Source organism: Thunnus maccoyii, chromosome 1 (assembly GCF_910596095.1).
Source record: "Thunnus maccoyii chromosome 1, fThuMac1.1, whole genome shotgun sequence".
Lineage (NCBI taxonomy): Eukaryota > Metazoa > Chordata > Actinopteri > Scombriformes > Scombridae > Thunnus > Thunnus maccoyii.
Window position 1 is genome coordinate 32,421,451 of NC_056533.1, and position 19,196 is coordinate 32,440,646.

Genomic DNA, 19,196 nt, shown 5'->3' on the forward strand with positions numbered 1-19,196 from the left:
AAGACATGTTTGAAGAATGTCATGTTGAGGGTTTACATATTATGAAGTAAGAGTTATATTGGATTTATGTTTAAATCCATGTGTTTCTGAATGCTTAATCTAGTCACTACAAATGTCATGTTTGAAATCCTGATTGTTGGATCATAGTGCTGAAGTATGTGACCTTTTTGCATGTCAAACTTGAATTAATTCATTAATTTCAGAAATTATAGGCTACCATCTCAAGTCAGAGTATCAGCAGCCACCTTAGAAGTCCCAAACAAAGGAATTAATATTCATTAGGGTTACTGTCTTAGGCTGAGCTGATAAAAACAGAAGCCCCAAGCTGATTCCTCACTTCTGAGCTCAGAAACTTTGTTTTAGTTTATCTTAGGTTGTTTGAAGTCTTCTTTATTATTTTATTTCACCACCAAAAGTATACGCAACTGAAACAAGTTCCAGTTTTCCTTTTCTGTTTTCTTTTGAAGTAATGTGTACCACAAAACCTCATGCTTTAACGTTTAACAGTCAGTATTTTGGTTTTGAAGTTATCTGACTAAAGGAATAACTCTTATTCGACACTCAACAAAGATTACAAGAGTCAGTAAAAGCCTGAACTCATCGCCAGCCACGTCCCAGACAACCAGGACCATGAAGCAAGCTGCCAGACTGACTGTTAGGCCCCGCTGTCAGGCCTCACTTGCTCAACGACACGCTCACCCACGGCGTCACCGGGAGGCTTAGTAAAGACTTTTTCACGGTGTAGTCTGAAGCAAGACTGGACCCCACCTCACTAGTGGCTCAACACTGAAGTGCAGAGGACCTGCTGAGACATCCCCACGATGCCACACTGCCACAAGGGGGCCACACCAGTGAGCTAAACCCAGCACAACAACCCAGACCTGCCGAGACATCTCTGAAGGAACAAATCTTCAACATAGTGGGCATAACGTGGCTTTGTGATCAAGGGTTGATGTCGAATGAAAAACTATTAAATGCCTTTAGAGAACTTATGTTAACTTTCCTAACGTCTATCTGTCCTTTTATAACATCAAATTACATACCTCATCACTATTGCCGACTAAGTGAACAATTTATCTCAAAACTTAAGACTTATTATTCTCTTTATCATGTATCATTAAGATGTTTAGCTATTGATATTTATTGACCGAATACTTGATTCATTTAAGACTTTTTAACTGAGTAATGAGACATTTTCTCTTCAATAAAGAAGGGTAGTGCCCACATCTTAATAAGTTAAAATCTTAATATAAAAGTAGTTTGATGCTACAGTGGTTTTATTTCTAATCAACACTGGTTGGTTTCATATTTTGGCCTGGGATCCCATTAAAGTTCAGTTTTAAACTTCAATATCTGCCAATAAAAGATTGAGAAACTTAAACTGATTCCTCAGGTTGTTCATCTAGTTTTATGTTACTCCCCTAGAACACCTTAGGGTTGTAACAAAGGCTTCAATTTACTTCCATGATGATACCCATTGATGGCAGGATATAGCTCCATTATGTAGCTACTGTAGAAGTGCCTGTGTGTTTATGACGGCTACATAGCCATAAACTGTGCAACAAAATGAGATACTGGGAAAGAAATTCTTACTATGTGGCTGATGATCCATTCAGCAACAAGAAAAAAGAACAGTCACAAAGGTGTATTTGTTTCTAGATTTTGGTTAACACCACACATATTTTTTAGCCATTGCTCCTTTGGTCCTAAGTCTACTCCATTTATTGTATTTTGTGAGTCTAACTAAACCAGACATTTACGTAAATTAAATTATTGGCTTAACTAAACAGGTAGTCAGGAAGCAGCAAAGCAACAATATGCTCCCAGTTGAAAACAGCTACTGCCAACTGGTATAATTGCAAATGAAATCAGCTGATTACAGTGACTTTTGCAGGAGAGTTGAGGACCCCTTTATGGTCGCAAGAAGGTGTGCTATTTTAGACACTCAACAACATTAAGTTGGCAAAGTGTAAGAGTAATGCACTTCCTGGTTGGAAAATGTGCACAGACAATGGTGACAGGAAAGGTCCCAAAAGTGCATAGTCAAACCACACAGTCTCTATGAAATTTAGGGCAGCTAAATGCCAGACCATTTTATATATTTATTTTTCAGATGTGACTTCATTTTTTCCATCAGTTTTATCAACTTTGATAGTTCAGTGGAAACATGAACACCATGCATGTGACCTGTGGTCTACAATGAAGTGTACATACCCAATTAATCTACAAAAACCTGCATTCTGGCAGGTACTTCTCTCAACAGTTTGATTGCAGTAAATTGATCTCATTATGTCATTGTTAGGTCTTTCATCTGAAGCACTTGATAATGTTACCAAAGCAGAGTTTAGTCAAATTGGTTTCAAATTAATTTGAACATCTGGTGAAAATCAGTTTGCTCACTGCAGCAGTGAGCAGTATGGCGTAATAATTTTCAGGAAGAAATGATAAGAAAGACATTCACATCCCGATATCCAATAAGATGGATGCTGGATCAAAAAATACTTTGCAGAGTTGAACAGAGAGATCTGCACACCAAATGCTCAAAACGTCACAGCATTTCAAGCATTTTAAATAGGAGCTATTTAGTGAGTGGATCTCTCTGTTCAACTCTGCGTAGTAATTTTTAGTGCCTCTTCATCATTTCTTATGATTTCGTGATGCAATTTAATAGTCTGCCTGCAGTTCACAGAAAATGTACTGTGTGACTACAGTATGCCAGCAGGCAATATGATCTTATGTAATCTATAAAAGGTTTTATGTATTCCTCTGACATGTTCATTAGGAAATTTATTTTATGGAAAAAAAAAAAAGTTGGCTTATAGCCAATAATGAGTGTATAATGAGTCACCATTAGTCACCATGTCAGTGTGGTTCCAGCAAGAACATGGGAATAGGTAATCAGATCTGTTACTTCAGCAAAAATAGCAATATCACAATTTAAAAATACTCCATTACAAGTAAATGTCCTGTATTCTTATTCTTACTTCTTCCTAAAGTCATGTACAGTATTCTCAGCAAATGCACTTAAAGTATCAGTACTCATTATGAAGTAGAATTGCCTTTGTGAGTGATATGTTATTATTATAAATTATATTATTGGATTATTATTACTCATGCATTAACATAAGCATAATTTTAATGTAGTAGCTGGTTCAAAGAAAGCTAAGCTACTTTATAAGCTTTGGGTAGTTTAGGATGTAACAATGCACTGTATTGTAAAAACTGATCATATGTTTTGTGTGTAAAATCTTTATCTGCAAAGTAATTAATAACTTTAACTGTCAAATAAATGAAGTGAGTTAAAAAGTATATTTGCCTAATTAATGTAGTGGTAGTAGTAAGTAGTAAAGATTCATATATAGAAATAGGTAACGTGAAAGTATCTCCAAATTGTATTCAAGTACAGTACTTGAGTACTTAGTTACATTCCACCACAGCTGACACATTGAAATCTATATGAAAATAGCGTAAAAAACATGTCTCGTGTCAATCTGAAGCAGCAAAACTCTCTCCACAATGTATGTTTCCAGTTATACTGACTAAGAGGTTGTAAATATAGCAATTAAGTGGCCAGTGCTGCATGATTTCTGAACAAGTTTCATTATTAGATTTTTTCCTCCTATTTTCATGTCACATTGCTGTCAGACAAACTCCTCTGTGGCACAAATAACAATGGAAACTCTGTAGAAACACTTAAGATATTTAAAGGCTGCTGTTGCATCTAACATTGGCCTACATGTTGTTTTGATGTTTTTTGTGACTGTATTTTATTTTATCTTATTCCTATAGATAACAAATCAAACGGTAGATAATGTGGTGTCATATATTTTTGTACCACTACAATGGTATTTACAGGCACAACTTTTTTTCCCCAGCTATCTTAAGGCATCAACAGTGAACATCAGATTTTGGTGTCATCCCCTCAGAATCAAAGAGAAATGCCTCTTTTTAGATGAACTATTTTGCACTGATGTTCGACAGTCAGTGAGAAATCCATTGCAGAGGAGGCAGAACAAGAGAGACCAATTTCTCAACCAACACAAGCCACAGCAGTCATGATCACAATCGTGATCAAAGACACACTCCAGTGTTTACAAAGTACTTGGTAAAATAGATATATTCATGCCAGCGAATGTCCACCTTTGATTGAAAGCAACAAGCTCTCCCCGTCTTGTCTCTGGGGATTGTCAAAAGGCATTTGGCAAACAGAAAATCATTAAATGGAATGGAAGTAGACAAGGCAGGAAAAGTGGGCTCCTGATAAGTAAATTAGAGTAAATTCTGCATTCATGGTTATACCTTGTGAAAGTTTAAACTGAGCATTAATGAAGTTGAATACAGGTGTAGTGTAGGTGTAGTGTGATTCAAATAAATGTGAAATGATGCTTTGATGACTCACCTCTTGCTGTAAATCCTTGATGATTTTGGTTTTTTTCTCCATCTCCACTTTAATTAATTTGATCTGAAGACAGAAAGAACAAAAGAAGAAGAGCCATACTGAATCACCAGCTTTACTGTCATTCAATGAACATTTTAAATGAAGGTTATATATTGTGATTATACCATAAGTGCACTGAATGGATGTAATTATGGCACTACAGTATCTGATTTACTGTACTCCAGAATTAAAATATTTCTAATTTGCATTTATATTTTAGGGTACTACCATAAGCAAATGTTGTTCATCATAAACTGACAAAAGAGAAAAAACATCTATTTTTTTTTCTTTATAAAGTCAAGGTCCCTTTTTTTCACTTTCAACTGAGGCACCCTGGGGAACTATAAACTAGACTGCACCAGTTGACTCACATCCTTAAGCAGGGCATGATAACATAAAAGGTCATGTTTGAACCTTTCAGTCACTGCCTCTTCCCCTGAGGATGGTAAAAATAATAATAAAGACACATTAAAAGAAAAGAAAGAAAGAAAGAAACACCCCGTGTAGTTTGACCCTGATTTGTTTGATTATTAAGGTCACTGAATAAAAATGAAGGAAAGTTAAAGCAAAATAAAATCAATGAATAAATAAATAAATAAATAAAATAGAGCAGCCTCTATGCATTAGCAGTGAAGTGTGCGAAATGCTTGTGATTATGCTAGTGTAAGTGGAAAAAAGAAAAAAAAAACACTGTCAGCATTTGATTCATTGTCTTTAATTTAACCAATATGAGCAGTGTTGGTAAGTTTACATTTAGGTGGTATATTGAGGCTCCTTCCATAAATGAACACTGTTCCTCATAAACTGACAGAGGCACAGAGGCCCCCTGCTATAGTGAAATTCAAAACACAGTATTTCACTTTCAGACTGCCACTTATCAAGGCTTAAAGACTTTTTAACTCTGATAAAAACTGCTGCCACATAGTATATTTCCCTCATGTCTTACAAAGTTAGTTTAGCATAACGAGTGTCCAGAAACGTTCCATCCACGACTCTCTGACTGCAGCACATATGATTTGCCGAGGCATTTATTCCTAGTGAGCGACTGCCTATTTTCCACTATGTGCCTGACTTAATAGCCCATATGCTCATCAAGTCAGAGTGATATCTTTTTTTATCGCAATCCTTTTATCATGAGCTCAGCATGTCTTGCTGGTGCAGGCCCATGGCTTGTGTTTAGCAAACAGACAGAGGTTCAAACACCAAGAGCAGATGGAAAACTGCTGCCAATGGCTACCGTATATCTAAAAGAACGAATTATCTGTGTGTGTGCGTGGGGAGTGGGGGTTAGATAGGTCAAGATTTTGTCTTTCTTTCTGTTTTTCATTCTGTAAAGACGGCTTTAAAGCGTTGTGTGTCCTTGAGAGAGGTCATCAAGATAGCCCTGAGGACAAAGAAGAAAAGATTCATGGCGCTGGTGACCTCATACCAGGTATGCACCTCAGGGAACTGTAAACTAAGCCTCCCCAGTTGACTCACATCCCAGAGCACGGCATAATAACATCAAGGTTCATGTTTGAGCCTTTCAGTCACCGCCACAGCCTACAGAACTGGTTAAAAAAAATCCTGCTGCAGCATTTAGATTTTCAGTTAAAAATAGTTTGTTTGTTTTGTTTGCTTTAGCTCTATATGGCTTGTGAAATGTAAAGAATGAAAGTGAGTAGGAAAATGAAGTGTAGCACAAGCTAGGTGTCGTGTTGGTGTTAAGCTGATCTAAAAATAAAAACAATTTACTGTGGTTTAATGAAAATTTGTGGAAACTAATGAAATCTAGAGATGCAGCACTAAGGAGGGAAATTAAAACTAGAAGAGACACTGTCATGCTGATTTATAAAGGTTTAAGGAACAAAATTATCCAAGAGCCAGGAGAAGCTAAATCTCATTTTATCTCAATATTTTGAATGAGGCAAAAGGCAACAGTAAATTGATCTGGAAAAACATCAACAATCTCACAAGCAGGGACCCAAAATTTTTAGGAGATTTTAAACTCAAAGTACAGGGAAAGATCATCTTACTGTTGCTTCTGTCTTTAATATTTTTTTTTCTTGAGTCTGTATATGAGTTAGGAAAAAAATAATTATGAAAAGGAAACTGGATATTGTTCCTGTAGATGCTACAGGCCAGGTTTTCGAGTTGGTAGAAACTAATGAGTTACGAGTAAACAAAATCATCAGCTCCTTAAAAAGCTCCAAAAGCAGAGATGCTTTCCAATTTGACACCTTGTTTATCAAATCACACAAAGATATTTTAACTCCCCCTATTACTCATTTAATTAACATGTCTTTTAAACACAGCTCCTTTCCTGATGACTGGAAATGTGCCATTGTCACGCCTATTTTTAAATCTGGAGACCGCCTTGCAGCCAGTAACTACAGACCAATAAGTATACACCAGTACTCTCAGAGGTTGATTGTCGTTAAACATCTGACAACATTTCTTAATACAAGCAATTTTGGTCTACATTGTATGCAATTTGGCTTTAGAGCAAATCATTCCACCAAAACTGTTACCTTGCACTTAATAGAGCAAATTAAATCAAGACTTGACAAAGGAGGATTAGATGATGCTGTATTTTTAGATCTGTGTAAAGCATTTGACACAGTCAATCATGATGTTTTAATATCGAAACTCTAAATTTAACTTCTCATCTAGAGCACTGGCATGGATGTCTTCATATTTATCTAATAAGAGACAGTGTGTTAAAGTTGGTGACACATTGTCAAGTAACATGAAGTGCACAATGGGTGTTCCACAAGGGTCAGTGTTAGGTCCCCTATTATTTAGCCTATATATTAATGATCTCCCTCAACAGTGTCATGATGCAGAACTATGAATGTATGCAGATGACACCGTTGTGTACAAATGCAAAAACAGCTGAGTTAGCTTCTGCTAAGCTAACAATTGCATTGGAAAGGATCACACATTGGCTTGATCAATCATGTCTGAGTCTAAATGTAAACAAGACGAAGGGTATGTTTTTCTCTAAGACTATGGTACAACCTCTAACACTGATATTTTCATCAAAGGTGAAAAAACTGACATAGTTACTGATTTTAAATATCTTGGTGTGACACTCGATCCAAATTTGAACTTTAAGAAATATGTTAAAAAAAACGGTTAAAACCATAAAGTACAACTTAGCAAATTTTAGACATAATAGAAACTGTCTCTCTTTGGACGCAGCCAAGATATTTATGCAGCTATGAATCTTTCTCATATGTCTTACTGCATCACATGTTGGGGGCAGGCTGGAGAAACAGCCATAAGACCTCTTGAGTCCTTATACAAACAAACTCTAAAAACTCTGGAAAAAAGCCAATGCATTTCAATCACTGTAGGGTACTGGAGAAATACAATTTACTAAGCTTTGAGAATTTTAGATTATTCTCAAATTTGTGCCTAGTTTATAAAATTTAAATGGTTTTGCCCCTCCTCCACTATGTGACTTTGTGTACACTCACTCAGTAAGTTCTATTAGATCCTCCGGAATATCCTCAATACAAGATTGTACCATACCATTTTGTCACACTGCATTTGGGCAGTCAGCTTTCTCTGTGAAAGCCACAACTCAGTGGAATGCCCTACCTGATGATATGAAGAACAGTGGTTCAATTAATACATTCAAGGCCAAATTAAAAAATCTATTAAAGCCCAATCAGCTGTGTGACCATTGAGTCTAAACTCCATCTATGGTATTCTCATTAGCGCAGGTAGTCTTGCTTTTAATTTAACAAGTTTTCATTATTAATTTCTAATTGACATTGTGGGTGTATGTGGTGTGCTGTGTGTAGCTTTGTATTTTGCATGGTGTGTTCTGTGTTTTTTTTTTGTTTGTTTTTTTTTGCTTTGTACTGTTTGTTGTTGTGCTGTTGTATGTTTTTTGTCAGGGACTATGGTTTCAAATTAGCTTCGAGCTAACTCTGGTGCAGTGCATCTTTAATGTTTAAAACTGCACACAGTCCCAGTCAATAAATAAATCAATCATTTCCCTGTATCTACTAGGGGTGTGCCTGAATACAAATACATTATTCGACATAGCTCAATAGTGGTTTTTTTTATGAATATTTGTTTCACACAAATATTTTTAATAATTATTTGTTTTTAATAAGAAAAAAAAAAACTTGTCAAATACCAGCGCACAGGTCGGTTACATCTCTGTCTCTTCCTTTCTCTATTTCTTTCTAATCAATAGTTATCATAAAGCCATCACACATTTTTCGTCTTATTGAAAAGCACATCGAAACAGTTTTTGCACAGTTCAGAGTTAGGAAGTTATTTTGAAGCCACTGTGAGACACCAACCATTCGCCTGTTCAGTAACTTTGCAGTCTGATGTGGAGTATTTGTGGATACATAAATGATTGCATCATCAGCGCACATTTGGCACCCAACCTCTTTACAGCTGTCTGGTAGCACATTAATGTATAATCACAACAGCAGTGGTCCCAGGATGGAACATTGTGGTATGCCCATTTTGCAATTTCCATGGGGTGATGTCATACCTTTAACTTTGACACATTGCTCTCGGGATTCCAGATATGATTTAAACCAGCTAAGTGCTTGTTGGGAAAAGTTCAGCTTTTTATGTTTATTTAGAAGTATCTCATGATTCACAGTATCAAAGGCCTTTTTCTGGTCTAAAAATACTTCTCCCACTACTTCACCATCATCTAGAATCCTCTTAAAAATTTCTATAAGATAACATATAGCCATTTCTGTTGACTATCTTGGTTGACACCCAAATTGTTTTGGAAGCAGAAGCTGGTTTCGTTCAAGAAAACTGATCAACTGCTCTGCCACTAACTTTTTAATAACTTTCGAGATTGCAGGGAGAATTGAGATCGGTCTATAATTACAAGCTTGGTCAGGTTCTCCAGACTTAAAAATTGAAGATATAATTCCTTGTTTAAATATTTGAGGAAATTCCCCAGTATAAATGGATAAACTAGGCCTTATCAGAGTATCAGTATATTTTTTTTATGAAATCAGTGTCTAACCCCAATATATATTTTACCTTGATCAGTCTGTATGATAGAAAAGGAATTCTCTATGTCATTTACTGAAGTCTCTGACAGCTCTATTGGTTTAAAGTTTGCTGCCAGTTCTTCCACTGATTGGACAAAATAGGCATTAAGTGCATTTGCAATTACCATGCCATCTGAACTGATCACTCCACTTAAATTCAATTGAATTATTCCTTTTCTCTGATTAGACTCTCATTTAGTAAGTTTATTGATATTTCTCCAAAGAGATGAGCTGTTTCCTAACGATTGTGCAATCAACAGCATAAAGTAGGCGGTCTTTGCTTTTCTCAATTCACTGATCACTTTAAAAGTAAGAGTATCCATGTATAATTTTGTGGAAAGGATTTTATTTTTAAATGTGAGATCCCTCCTTTTCATTAGTAATAATGATATGAGATCTCTCATGTCATTATTAACCCAAGGCAGTGAAGGCCTTTTTTTTTACCACATTTGAATGGTTTTATACATATTTTAATTGTATCTACAACTGAATCCATCAAGATATTACAATATTTATTTAAATCATATGTTTGTAGAACTAAATCCCTATTTATATTTAGGACTTCATTCTCAAACTGAGGGATATCGTTCTTTTGAATCTAATTCTGTTGATTATTGACATTTGGTCTGTAGCCAAAACGCAAAGGTTTCTTCATCAGTTTCCTGACAATGAAGGTCCAATTATGATCAGACAGACCTCTCAATAAATTAAAAGTTCTTATCACTCGCTCAGGTTTATTCGTAAACAGTAGATCTATAAGTGTTTTACTTGTTAGTGTAAGTCTTGTTGGGCATTTGATGCTATTTATATTTTGATTGTGATCCTTTTGGGTTTTTGTTTACTGCCTTTGTCTAGCCAATTTATGTTAAAATCTCCAAGTAATATAGTTTCACTGTGACAATTTAACAGTTTTGACAATTCATCTAAATCCCAAAAAAGACATATTGAAAGAAGAAGGATTGTACAGAATTACAATGTTCAAATTCATCTGAGGTGACAAGACAATGTTTAACATTAGACATTCTAAATCAAACCTATCCAGTTTAATTTCAGTGCACTTGAGGGTGTCTCTGATATAGATCAGGACTCCCCCTTCTTTTCCTGATCATCTGTCTTTTCTATAACAAGCAAACCTAGGAACATCAATCATAGTTGTTGGAATATTATTGTTCAGCTGAGTTTCACTCAGACCCAGGAAATCCAAATAAGAGTCTGTGAATAGATGTTGAACCTGATCTCCCTTCGAAATAATAAACCAAATATTAAAATGTCCTCCAAGAATTCCTTTTGGTTTAGACGTTAAGTCAAAGATTACCTTTGCATGGTTTACGGTTTGAAAATACCTGAGTTTGTTTTGTTTAAGTGCAGCACAACCAAGAACTGTTGAGACACGCAAGTCTGAGAGACTTGCACCCTCCCGCTGAAAAGTGGCACTGAGATACTGTTGTTCAGACGACGACATGTCTTGGATGGTGTCCATAGGAAATATAGTTCAATTATTAGATTACATCATCTGAGAACCATGAATATCTGTATATAATTTCATATCAATCCATCCAATAGTTGTTTAGATATTTCAGTCCGTACCAAAGTTGTGGTAGTATTTATTATAGCTTTGGATGTGCAGAAATTACAAAACACACACTCAGAGCATGCAGAATGCTGGCTTTTTTCTTTTGATCCATGTGTGCTTTTGGTGATTTCTGCACATCAGAAACTGCAATAAATTTTCCCACATTTGCAGAGGTGTTCGTTTTAATCTTGAATCTAAGCAGGGGTGATAAATACCATTTAACAGAACATAAATGTCAAACTGAAAACATAAGACCCTGCAACCGGGAGTTGTCTTTGGTCTTAGGAAAATGGCATGAATGTCACTTGAAATGTTACTGTACTATTGTTTATCTCACAGTGCAGATGATTTGATTGTTGACTGTAATGTCACGGTGCACATTAAACCTTGTGACTGTGCATAGAAAGTCAGGAATATAACAGGAAAAGCTTTTCATTTGCATGAATTGGAAATCCCAGAGGCTTTCCATGCCAGTCAGGCTTCTTGATGATTTGTTGATAAGGAGTTTTGTGGCAGAACGGGAGGCTGCCTCTTTGAATGTATGAGGATACAAACATGGGACAGCAAAGTAAGATAGTGCATATGCATAAGCAGAACCTTTCAACAATGAATGCGTATGTATGTATTTATATATAATGTGTATGTATATAATGTGTGTGTGTGTGTGTGTGTATATATATATATATATATAATAAAACAACAATATCAGACACACTCCAAGTGTGATCAGTCACATAGTCACATTTTAAATTCATTGTTATTTGTTTCTTAATGTTGATGTTATAAATAAAAAATAATTATCTGATATTGTCATTAATGAATTATCTACTAATCATGATTAGTTGAGTGACCAAAGGTGAATATTTTGAGCTGACACCAATGTCTCTTCTCAAGACTGTCAATATGCATATATGACCATGATGGTCAAATATGATTTCTACAATAGTAATTTAACCTAAATAATTTTTTCCTGCTTTGGAGCCTTGTATAGTGGAGACACATCTAGGTAATTGTCTCTAAGTGAACTTAATCTGTTCACAACTGCCATTTAATTGGATTTAGATGTTAAAATAATATTGTTTCTCATAAATTAGTCATACACAGCTGCATCTCAACTCTTATACTTTAGTTAGTACAATTATAAGTAGAATATCATCTGCATACATGATGATGTAATATTCAAACTTTAGTTATTTACAATCATTTGTAAAAACTAAAATTATCTAGAACTGAAATGATTAGTTAATCGATTTATTGATCAACAGAAAACAAATAAGCATCTTTTTAAATCATTTCATATCATTTCTCATCAGGTATATTGATCATCAAATTATAAAGCAAAGCATTCACTGATTGCAGATTCCCACACATGAAGATTCTCTGTTTTTCTTTATCCTATATAGACCTGCATCTGTGTCAATTAATCCATTCTTCAGTCAACAGAAACTTAATTGGCAACAATTTTGATGATCGAATAATTGTTTTAGTCAAAAATTTGCTGGATTTAGCTTCTCAAATGTGATGATTTAATGCTTTTTCTTTGTCATGCATTATAGTAAACTGAATATCTGGCTTTTGGGCTGTTGTTCAGATGAAATAAGACATTTAAAGATATAATCTTTGACTCTAGTTGAAGCCCTAATCCTATATGATAATAAATGTAATAGCTTTCGATTCTGGACTATTAGTCGATCAAGACATGCAATTTCAATACATCACCTAGGGCTCTGGGAAATTGTGATTGTGTGTGTGTGTGTATGTGTTTTTTTCCGATTTTCTGACATATAGACCAAATGGTTAATCAAAAAAAAGAATCATCTTTCATTATTGAATAAGTCAGATAGTGTTCAAGATGCCTGTGTAGAACGTAATTAGAAGCAGAGTGACATTCGGTTGAACAAAGTTGCATTAAAGTACCATGCCCCCTCCCCCTCCCACAAGCACCATCACAAATCAACTATTGCTCTGTCCAACCTGCACAAACATCAGGTATTAATCGCCCCTTGGGTTAATACCTTGGGAGTACCACACAAAGTCAAGCATGATTTTTTTCTCCCTGTGAATTTTATTTTTTTTCACCGAGCCCGTGCATTAAAACAGCAGTGCGGTTGGTCAGCGCAGATAGATAGAACAATGGAATGGTTAATACTGTAGATGGAGAGATGGGTAGAGAGATGGATAGGTGTTCTTAGGGTTATAATGCCTTTGTTCAATCTTGTTAATGTTTGGGTGGGGGTTGGGTGGACAGTACACAAAGCGCTCTCTTGCTATTTCTGAGAGTTTCAATTAAGTGGTGAGGCAAGGAGCCGAGAGAGCTGGCTGCTGGCTAATAAGCGTGGATCACTAAGGGACCTGTGTGACAGGTGACAGGGCCGGTTAGAGAAGACCGGATGTTGATGGTCAGGTCAGCTCTGTCTTACCGTGGCCTGCTGCTTCTCTGCTCTCTCATTTGCCTCATCCAGCTGCTTCTGCAAGGCTGCCTGGAGGGACTTCATCTCCTCTCTGTCAAGTGAGAGGGAAGTGAGAAACACTCTGTTAGCACATCTTCCTGCACTCTCTGCTATTGTATGGCTTTCTTCACTCTATTATCTTAATATTTGTTGAAAAAAACAACAACAACAAAAAAAAAAACATTGACATATTCACATCTTTTATTTTGTATTAAATTTAGTTCATGCTGTTTTTGAGCAGTTAGAAAAATGTTGAAATGTTTTTAATGTGTAAAAACAAAGCTGTATGGATATGTTTGATTGTGCTTAAGAGTAATTTTTTTCTCATGACCAAGGTCAAGTTTTGTGAGTCACACTTACATTTGTAACATTCAATTTTGGCATGTCATTTCCACCGTATAAATGAATGATGCAGTGATGCAAACATTTACCCTTTTTTTTAAACATTTACCATTCTTACGCCTCAAACATAATTTCACATGTTTTAATCCTTTATGTTTCCTAGTTTGAATATAAACATTCAGCTGCAGGCAATTTTTCCTTCAGTGTATAGCTAGTTATCCCTTAAATAAATGCAAAGAATCGTGTCAATGCACCTTTTAACAAAGACAAACCAAAATAAAATAAAAAAATCATATAAATGGAAAAACGCAGTTTGATTCTAGGTCAATAGGGAGATGTAGTATAAGGAAAACACAGTATGTAGTATTCATTATGTTGCATTATACAGTAGCCTATGAGCATTTGGAACACCCAACACTGATTTTATTCATTCTGTATGAAGTCTTGTGCTGCATTCATTATATGTTTAACATAAATGTTAATGAATTAGAATGCAATGGGTATTTCAGTACTGTTTGATGCTCCTGTGCACAGATAACCGCAATGCACACTGAATTATGAATCAAGTGGGCAAGTGATGTGGGTCAGTGGTTTTAAAAACGCTTGTAGACATTTCATTACGAGTGAGCTCAGTTAAATTAGAGGTAACAATTTATTTACTGTTTCCAAGCATGGCTGTAAGTTTGAGACTATATGACAAGGTCGTAGTCGGTCAGTGGTGTAGTCAGACGGCAGTATCTTTGAAGGTATTACAGCAATGCTCAATGTTTGTGTGGAGAGTATCTCACTGCTCAACAGCCATATACAGCACTCTCATATTTTATATGCCAGTGGTCTTGTCTCTTGGCATAAGTTCAGCCTTGCAAACATTTTTCTTCACAGCAACCAGCCAACCACCACTCCTCTGGCATTTCATTTATATTCCCATCTCCTGCATCCACCACTTGGAAACATTTTGTACAAACAACATCAAAACTGCCCAAACTGACAGAAAAGGGCACAGTAAATGTGAAATTGTCATACCTTGAAGGCACAGAGTAGTAATCTTACGACGAGTGAGTACAAATAGGTTGACAGCAGGTTAAATCACAGCTGAATTAATTGTTGCTGTTTTGAAACCTTAAAACGCAACATTTCTGATTTCTGTGCCTGATCTGTTGGTAAACATTGTTTGTCGTATTACAGTATGTAGCAAAATTATTTTCAAAAAAGCAATCAAATGGCTGTTAAGAGTTGTCAAAAATAAATGACTTGCAATGAATCACCTGTCTGCATCCACCATGATGGAGTCAGCTAGTAATCACACTTGGCAGAGATGAAACTCTAAGGGTGGATTAATGACACTTTGATAAAAATTGCGGCTAACAAAATGCTTGGTAGGCAACATTGAGCTAAGCTGCTGCTTTATGGTTTTTAGCTTGATGACATGTGAGAGCTGCCATGGACTGGTGATAGGCTATTGATTAGCTATCAAGATACTGCACACAGGAGGCTGGACTTCAATCAGGCTGACATTTCAGAGAGCATGGAGGCCACAAATGACTCCTAATCATTAACAGACTCATTACACACAACATTAATCAGACAATCCTAACTGGTAAAGCACTTTAGGTAAACACTTTTACAGCTCGCCTGCAAAAAGATATAGCACTAAATCACAGATGCTTGATGTGCTTTTTCACAAAAAGAGGACAGGCAGATTATTTTCAAATATACAAGAATGATTTATGATTGTATTATGTATTATCCGACTGCTTCTGTGTATACTGCCATGTATAAGCAAACTGAGCAATGCCTTAGAATAACCCGCATCAATAATGGTGAATAAATCATCAGACCTCATAAGCTTATTTTGCTATGGGTGATGGGATCCAATATGAACACACTATTTTCTGCAAAAGTTACAGTTTTGATTATTTCACATGAGAGATTTCTGATTTTCTTTTCTGTTCCCTTATCATTTGTTTGATGTAGATGAGGTTTAGAAAAAAAAAAGGTGATCTGAGGCAGTTCCATGCACCAATCAGGATCTACTGTGGCAACATTTGGATCAAAATATGATGACAGTTGTTGGGTTGTTTGTCTATGTCACCAGCACTATCAATCAGTTTGTATCAAACTACTCCCATGCAGAACTGGTGAGGCTGCGTGGGTGAGAAAAGATTTTTGAGTGTTACACTTGAAATAAATAATACCTAAAGATGTGTTTTTTTTCCCACTTTGATTTTTGTGTATTTATGCATATTTGATGTTATAGAGAAATACTTAAGATTTGAAGTTTTCAGGGGCTTTAATATGTGATAATTATAATTAAATCATTGATAAATGAACACTTGATTGATGGTGAAGGGATTAGGACATTATTTATTTATTATTTAATTACAAATGTTTGATGTTCATAAAAAAATTGCATGCCTTAGATTTGATCATTTCACCACACATTACTGATGATTATTGTCTTGACCTTAATCTTTATGACTTGCGTGAGTAGCAACAGCACTGTTTGTAGCTCATGTCTAAGTCACTCATGATACCTCACTTTACCTCTGTTTGTGGCTGAGATCCAGAATCCTCTGCACATCCTTCTTGGCCACTGAGTCATCATTTTTCAGTGACTAAAAGAGAACAGAACAGACTCTTGTTTTTCGAGGAAAGACAAAGATCAACTCCAAAATGAGACTTGTTTCAAAGCACTCACGAGACATTGGAAAACAAACAGACTGCATACATGTGTGTTTCAAAATATACCTTGGTTTTTAAGGTTGTAAGTTCACTTCAAGCAAAAAAGTCAAAAAGCTTCAATGTTAACTATACAAGTCATAGGGGAACTAAATGTCGAAAACTTCAGAATCATAAAATAATTGGGGTGAATACTGGTAATATAAAATGATGCAGCAGATGTAAAATGTTGTTGATGCCCCAAAAAAATGATGTAGCCTATAACAATCTGGTGATGAATGTCTTCTAAAAATCCTAACGAGGGTAGAGGAAAGCACACAGATTGGCTTCTACTGGAGCCTAAGCACCTGCCTGATGGGTAATTATGGATTAGTCACGTCTCTGATTGCCCTACGAGCCCTCCGAGATATTTTTTATTTGATATGAGTTGGACAGAAATTTCCAGACTTCTAAGAAAATGTGGAATCAAAGGGGGAGATAACTTCTCTTTAAATTGTGCTTGAAGGTGATATCTGTGGCAATTAACACTGAATTTCCATAAACCCTGTATCCTCCTGTCATAGAGGAGATGTTTTTCCTCCTCCCCAGTCCCTGATGTTGTTTCATGTACATTTATGTTGAAGAGTTAGAAAAAAAGGAAAGAAGCAAACAACAGCTCTTGACAATAGGGAATGCATATTTACTCAAGATAATGTCAAATTGAAACTGTGCAGTTAGAGCAGTAAAACTGCGCTGAATTATGTATTAGTAGCAAAATCACAACAGTTCCTACTTCCTTTCTCAAGGGATGTCCCCTGTAATTCAGTGATTTGTATCATCTGTCATTGAACCATGAGTCAAATGACCAGTTTTCTACACTCCCTTGCAACATTGTCCACAAAAAGCATTATAAAAGCTTGAGCCACACATTTTTACAAGCCTAACTTTATCATCTAAAAACAGACTCACTGTTGTTTATGGTTTGGATGCACTTCCAGTTATAAGTTTGGATGCCAGATATCTCAAGTACACAATCTATCCATTTTCCAAAAGCAGTCCATAGATTGTCGAATTGTTGATTGTATTTCTCTATCTACCAGAGAGATGTGGGCTTCTGTTAACTACGGTGTGTCATGAAATTCAACTTGTAGTTGAAGAGTGCAAGACTCTATCACAATAAAAAGCCAAATCTTTTTTTATTATTGCTGTGTTGTGTTTTATTGTATCAATCCTAGTTGCATGAATTTAGTATAGTGACAAAGTGTACAGTTTTAAAAAAAAACTTTTCTTGCCGGTGTGTTCTAGTTAGATAAAAAAATATAAAAATGCCATAAAGCAACCCATTTAATTTCATACCTAACTTGGCCCAATGTTACAGATTGTAAAATGCAGTGTAGGGACTTTACAGTGAAGTTACAGAAATGTCTTAAAATTTATATGGTAATACTTTCCAGATATTAAAATCCTACTTGTAATGTAATTTGTCAAAACCGAATGAACAAAATAAATTCTGTTCATTCAAATTCTACTACTGTTTTCATTTTCAACAAAAAAAGTCATACAGGACAAGCTCATGGCACCTACTGGATTGGTCTACAATCCTTAAATGTGCAAATCCCCTCAAGTTAGGTGATCATGACATTGAATTTTGACAGCAAAACATCTACTTTTAACTTATTTGCAAATGTTTCATGAGGTTATTTTTCAAAGTATGATCCAAATTGTTCCCAAAGGCTGCAGTTAGGTGCAGGGCTAAATAACTCTTATTATAGTTCTAAATGCAGTTTCTCACCCAGGAGCAACTGCCAAGAATAAATTCCCCCATCACGCCATGATGTTTATTATCAGGGTTGCTGACCTGCACCTAGAGGGCAACTCGTTAAAACTATAAACACTTGCTCCATCAAATCTCTCCCAAAATACTAAGTGCTTGTCCCTGTTGACTTAATTCTCCTTTAAAAGTTGATGGTTTTTATGTAGATAATGTTTTCCTAGTAAAGAATAGCTTTGTTCCACAGCACACCATTCCAAATCTACCCCAACCTCTGCCCTGCCCAGCATGCTAGCGAGGGCCCAGGGCAAAGATAGATGCCAACCTTGCTAGCCTGGAGTGAATAGACATCAAAGTCTGTCCTGGGGATGATGGTAGCCAGAGTACATGAGCTTTTTTCAGGCACGAGACATCTCTTACCAACACACACAGACGCAAGAAAAGTTTGCAAATCATTAGTTTGATTATTGATTTACTGACAATTTTAATGGCCAAAAAAAGTTCCCTGAAGCTTAAAAACATCAACACCCTGCAAAGAGAAAACTATTACTCATACTGCAGCATTGGGAGTGCTGTGCAGAAACCCGCGGCATCTGGAACCCAAGGTCTAAATGTCCAAGAGGAGAGGGAGGATTGTTTTGCAAGATCATTGTTTCATACATTGATGCGACTGAAAAATACTGAATGATTAAAATATCTGAATGTATAATTGAGTTTCTATTCATTTCTTGTCATTGCCAAGAGCCATAATGAAGTTGACCTAATCTGACTGGTGGGAAGTGATGTGCAGTATCTAACTCTGAGATAATTGTATTTTGTGAGAAGCTCACAGAATTATAATATCTACAGTATAATAAGGTACATTACTCGGTAAAATGTCCAAGACCAGTACTTGGCGGAACCAACAGATACCTCCCTTTGCAACAGGGATAATAATCCT

At 35.9% G+C, this 19,196-nt stretch overlaps 1 protein-coding gene across 1 annotated transcript in view; it reads right to left on the bottom strand.

Moving 5' to 3' along the window:
• The window catches only part of luzp2 (leucine zipper protein 2), a 165,115-nt gene that overhangs the window by 64,497 nt on the left and 81,422 nt on the right, over positions 1 to 19,196 (bottom strand). Inside the window, exons 3-5 of the mRNA XM_042414264.1 lie at positions 16,372 to 16,442; positions 13,456 to 13,537; positions 4,400 to 4,462 (exon numbers count right to left, since the gene is read on the bottom strand). Of these exons, the coding sequence (XP_042270198.1) occupies positions 4,400 to 4,462; positions 13,456 to 13,537; positions 16,372 to 16,442 (216 nt within the window). The remainder of the gene's footprint in view (positions 1 to 4,399; positions 4,463 to 13,455; positions 13,538 to 16,371; positions 16,443 to 19,196) is intronic.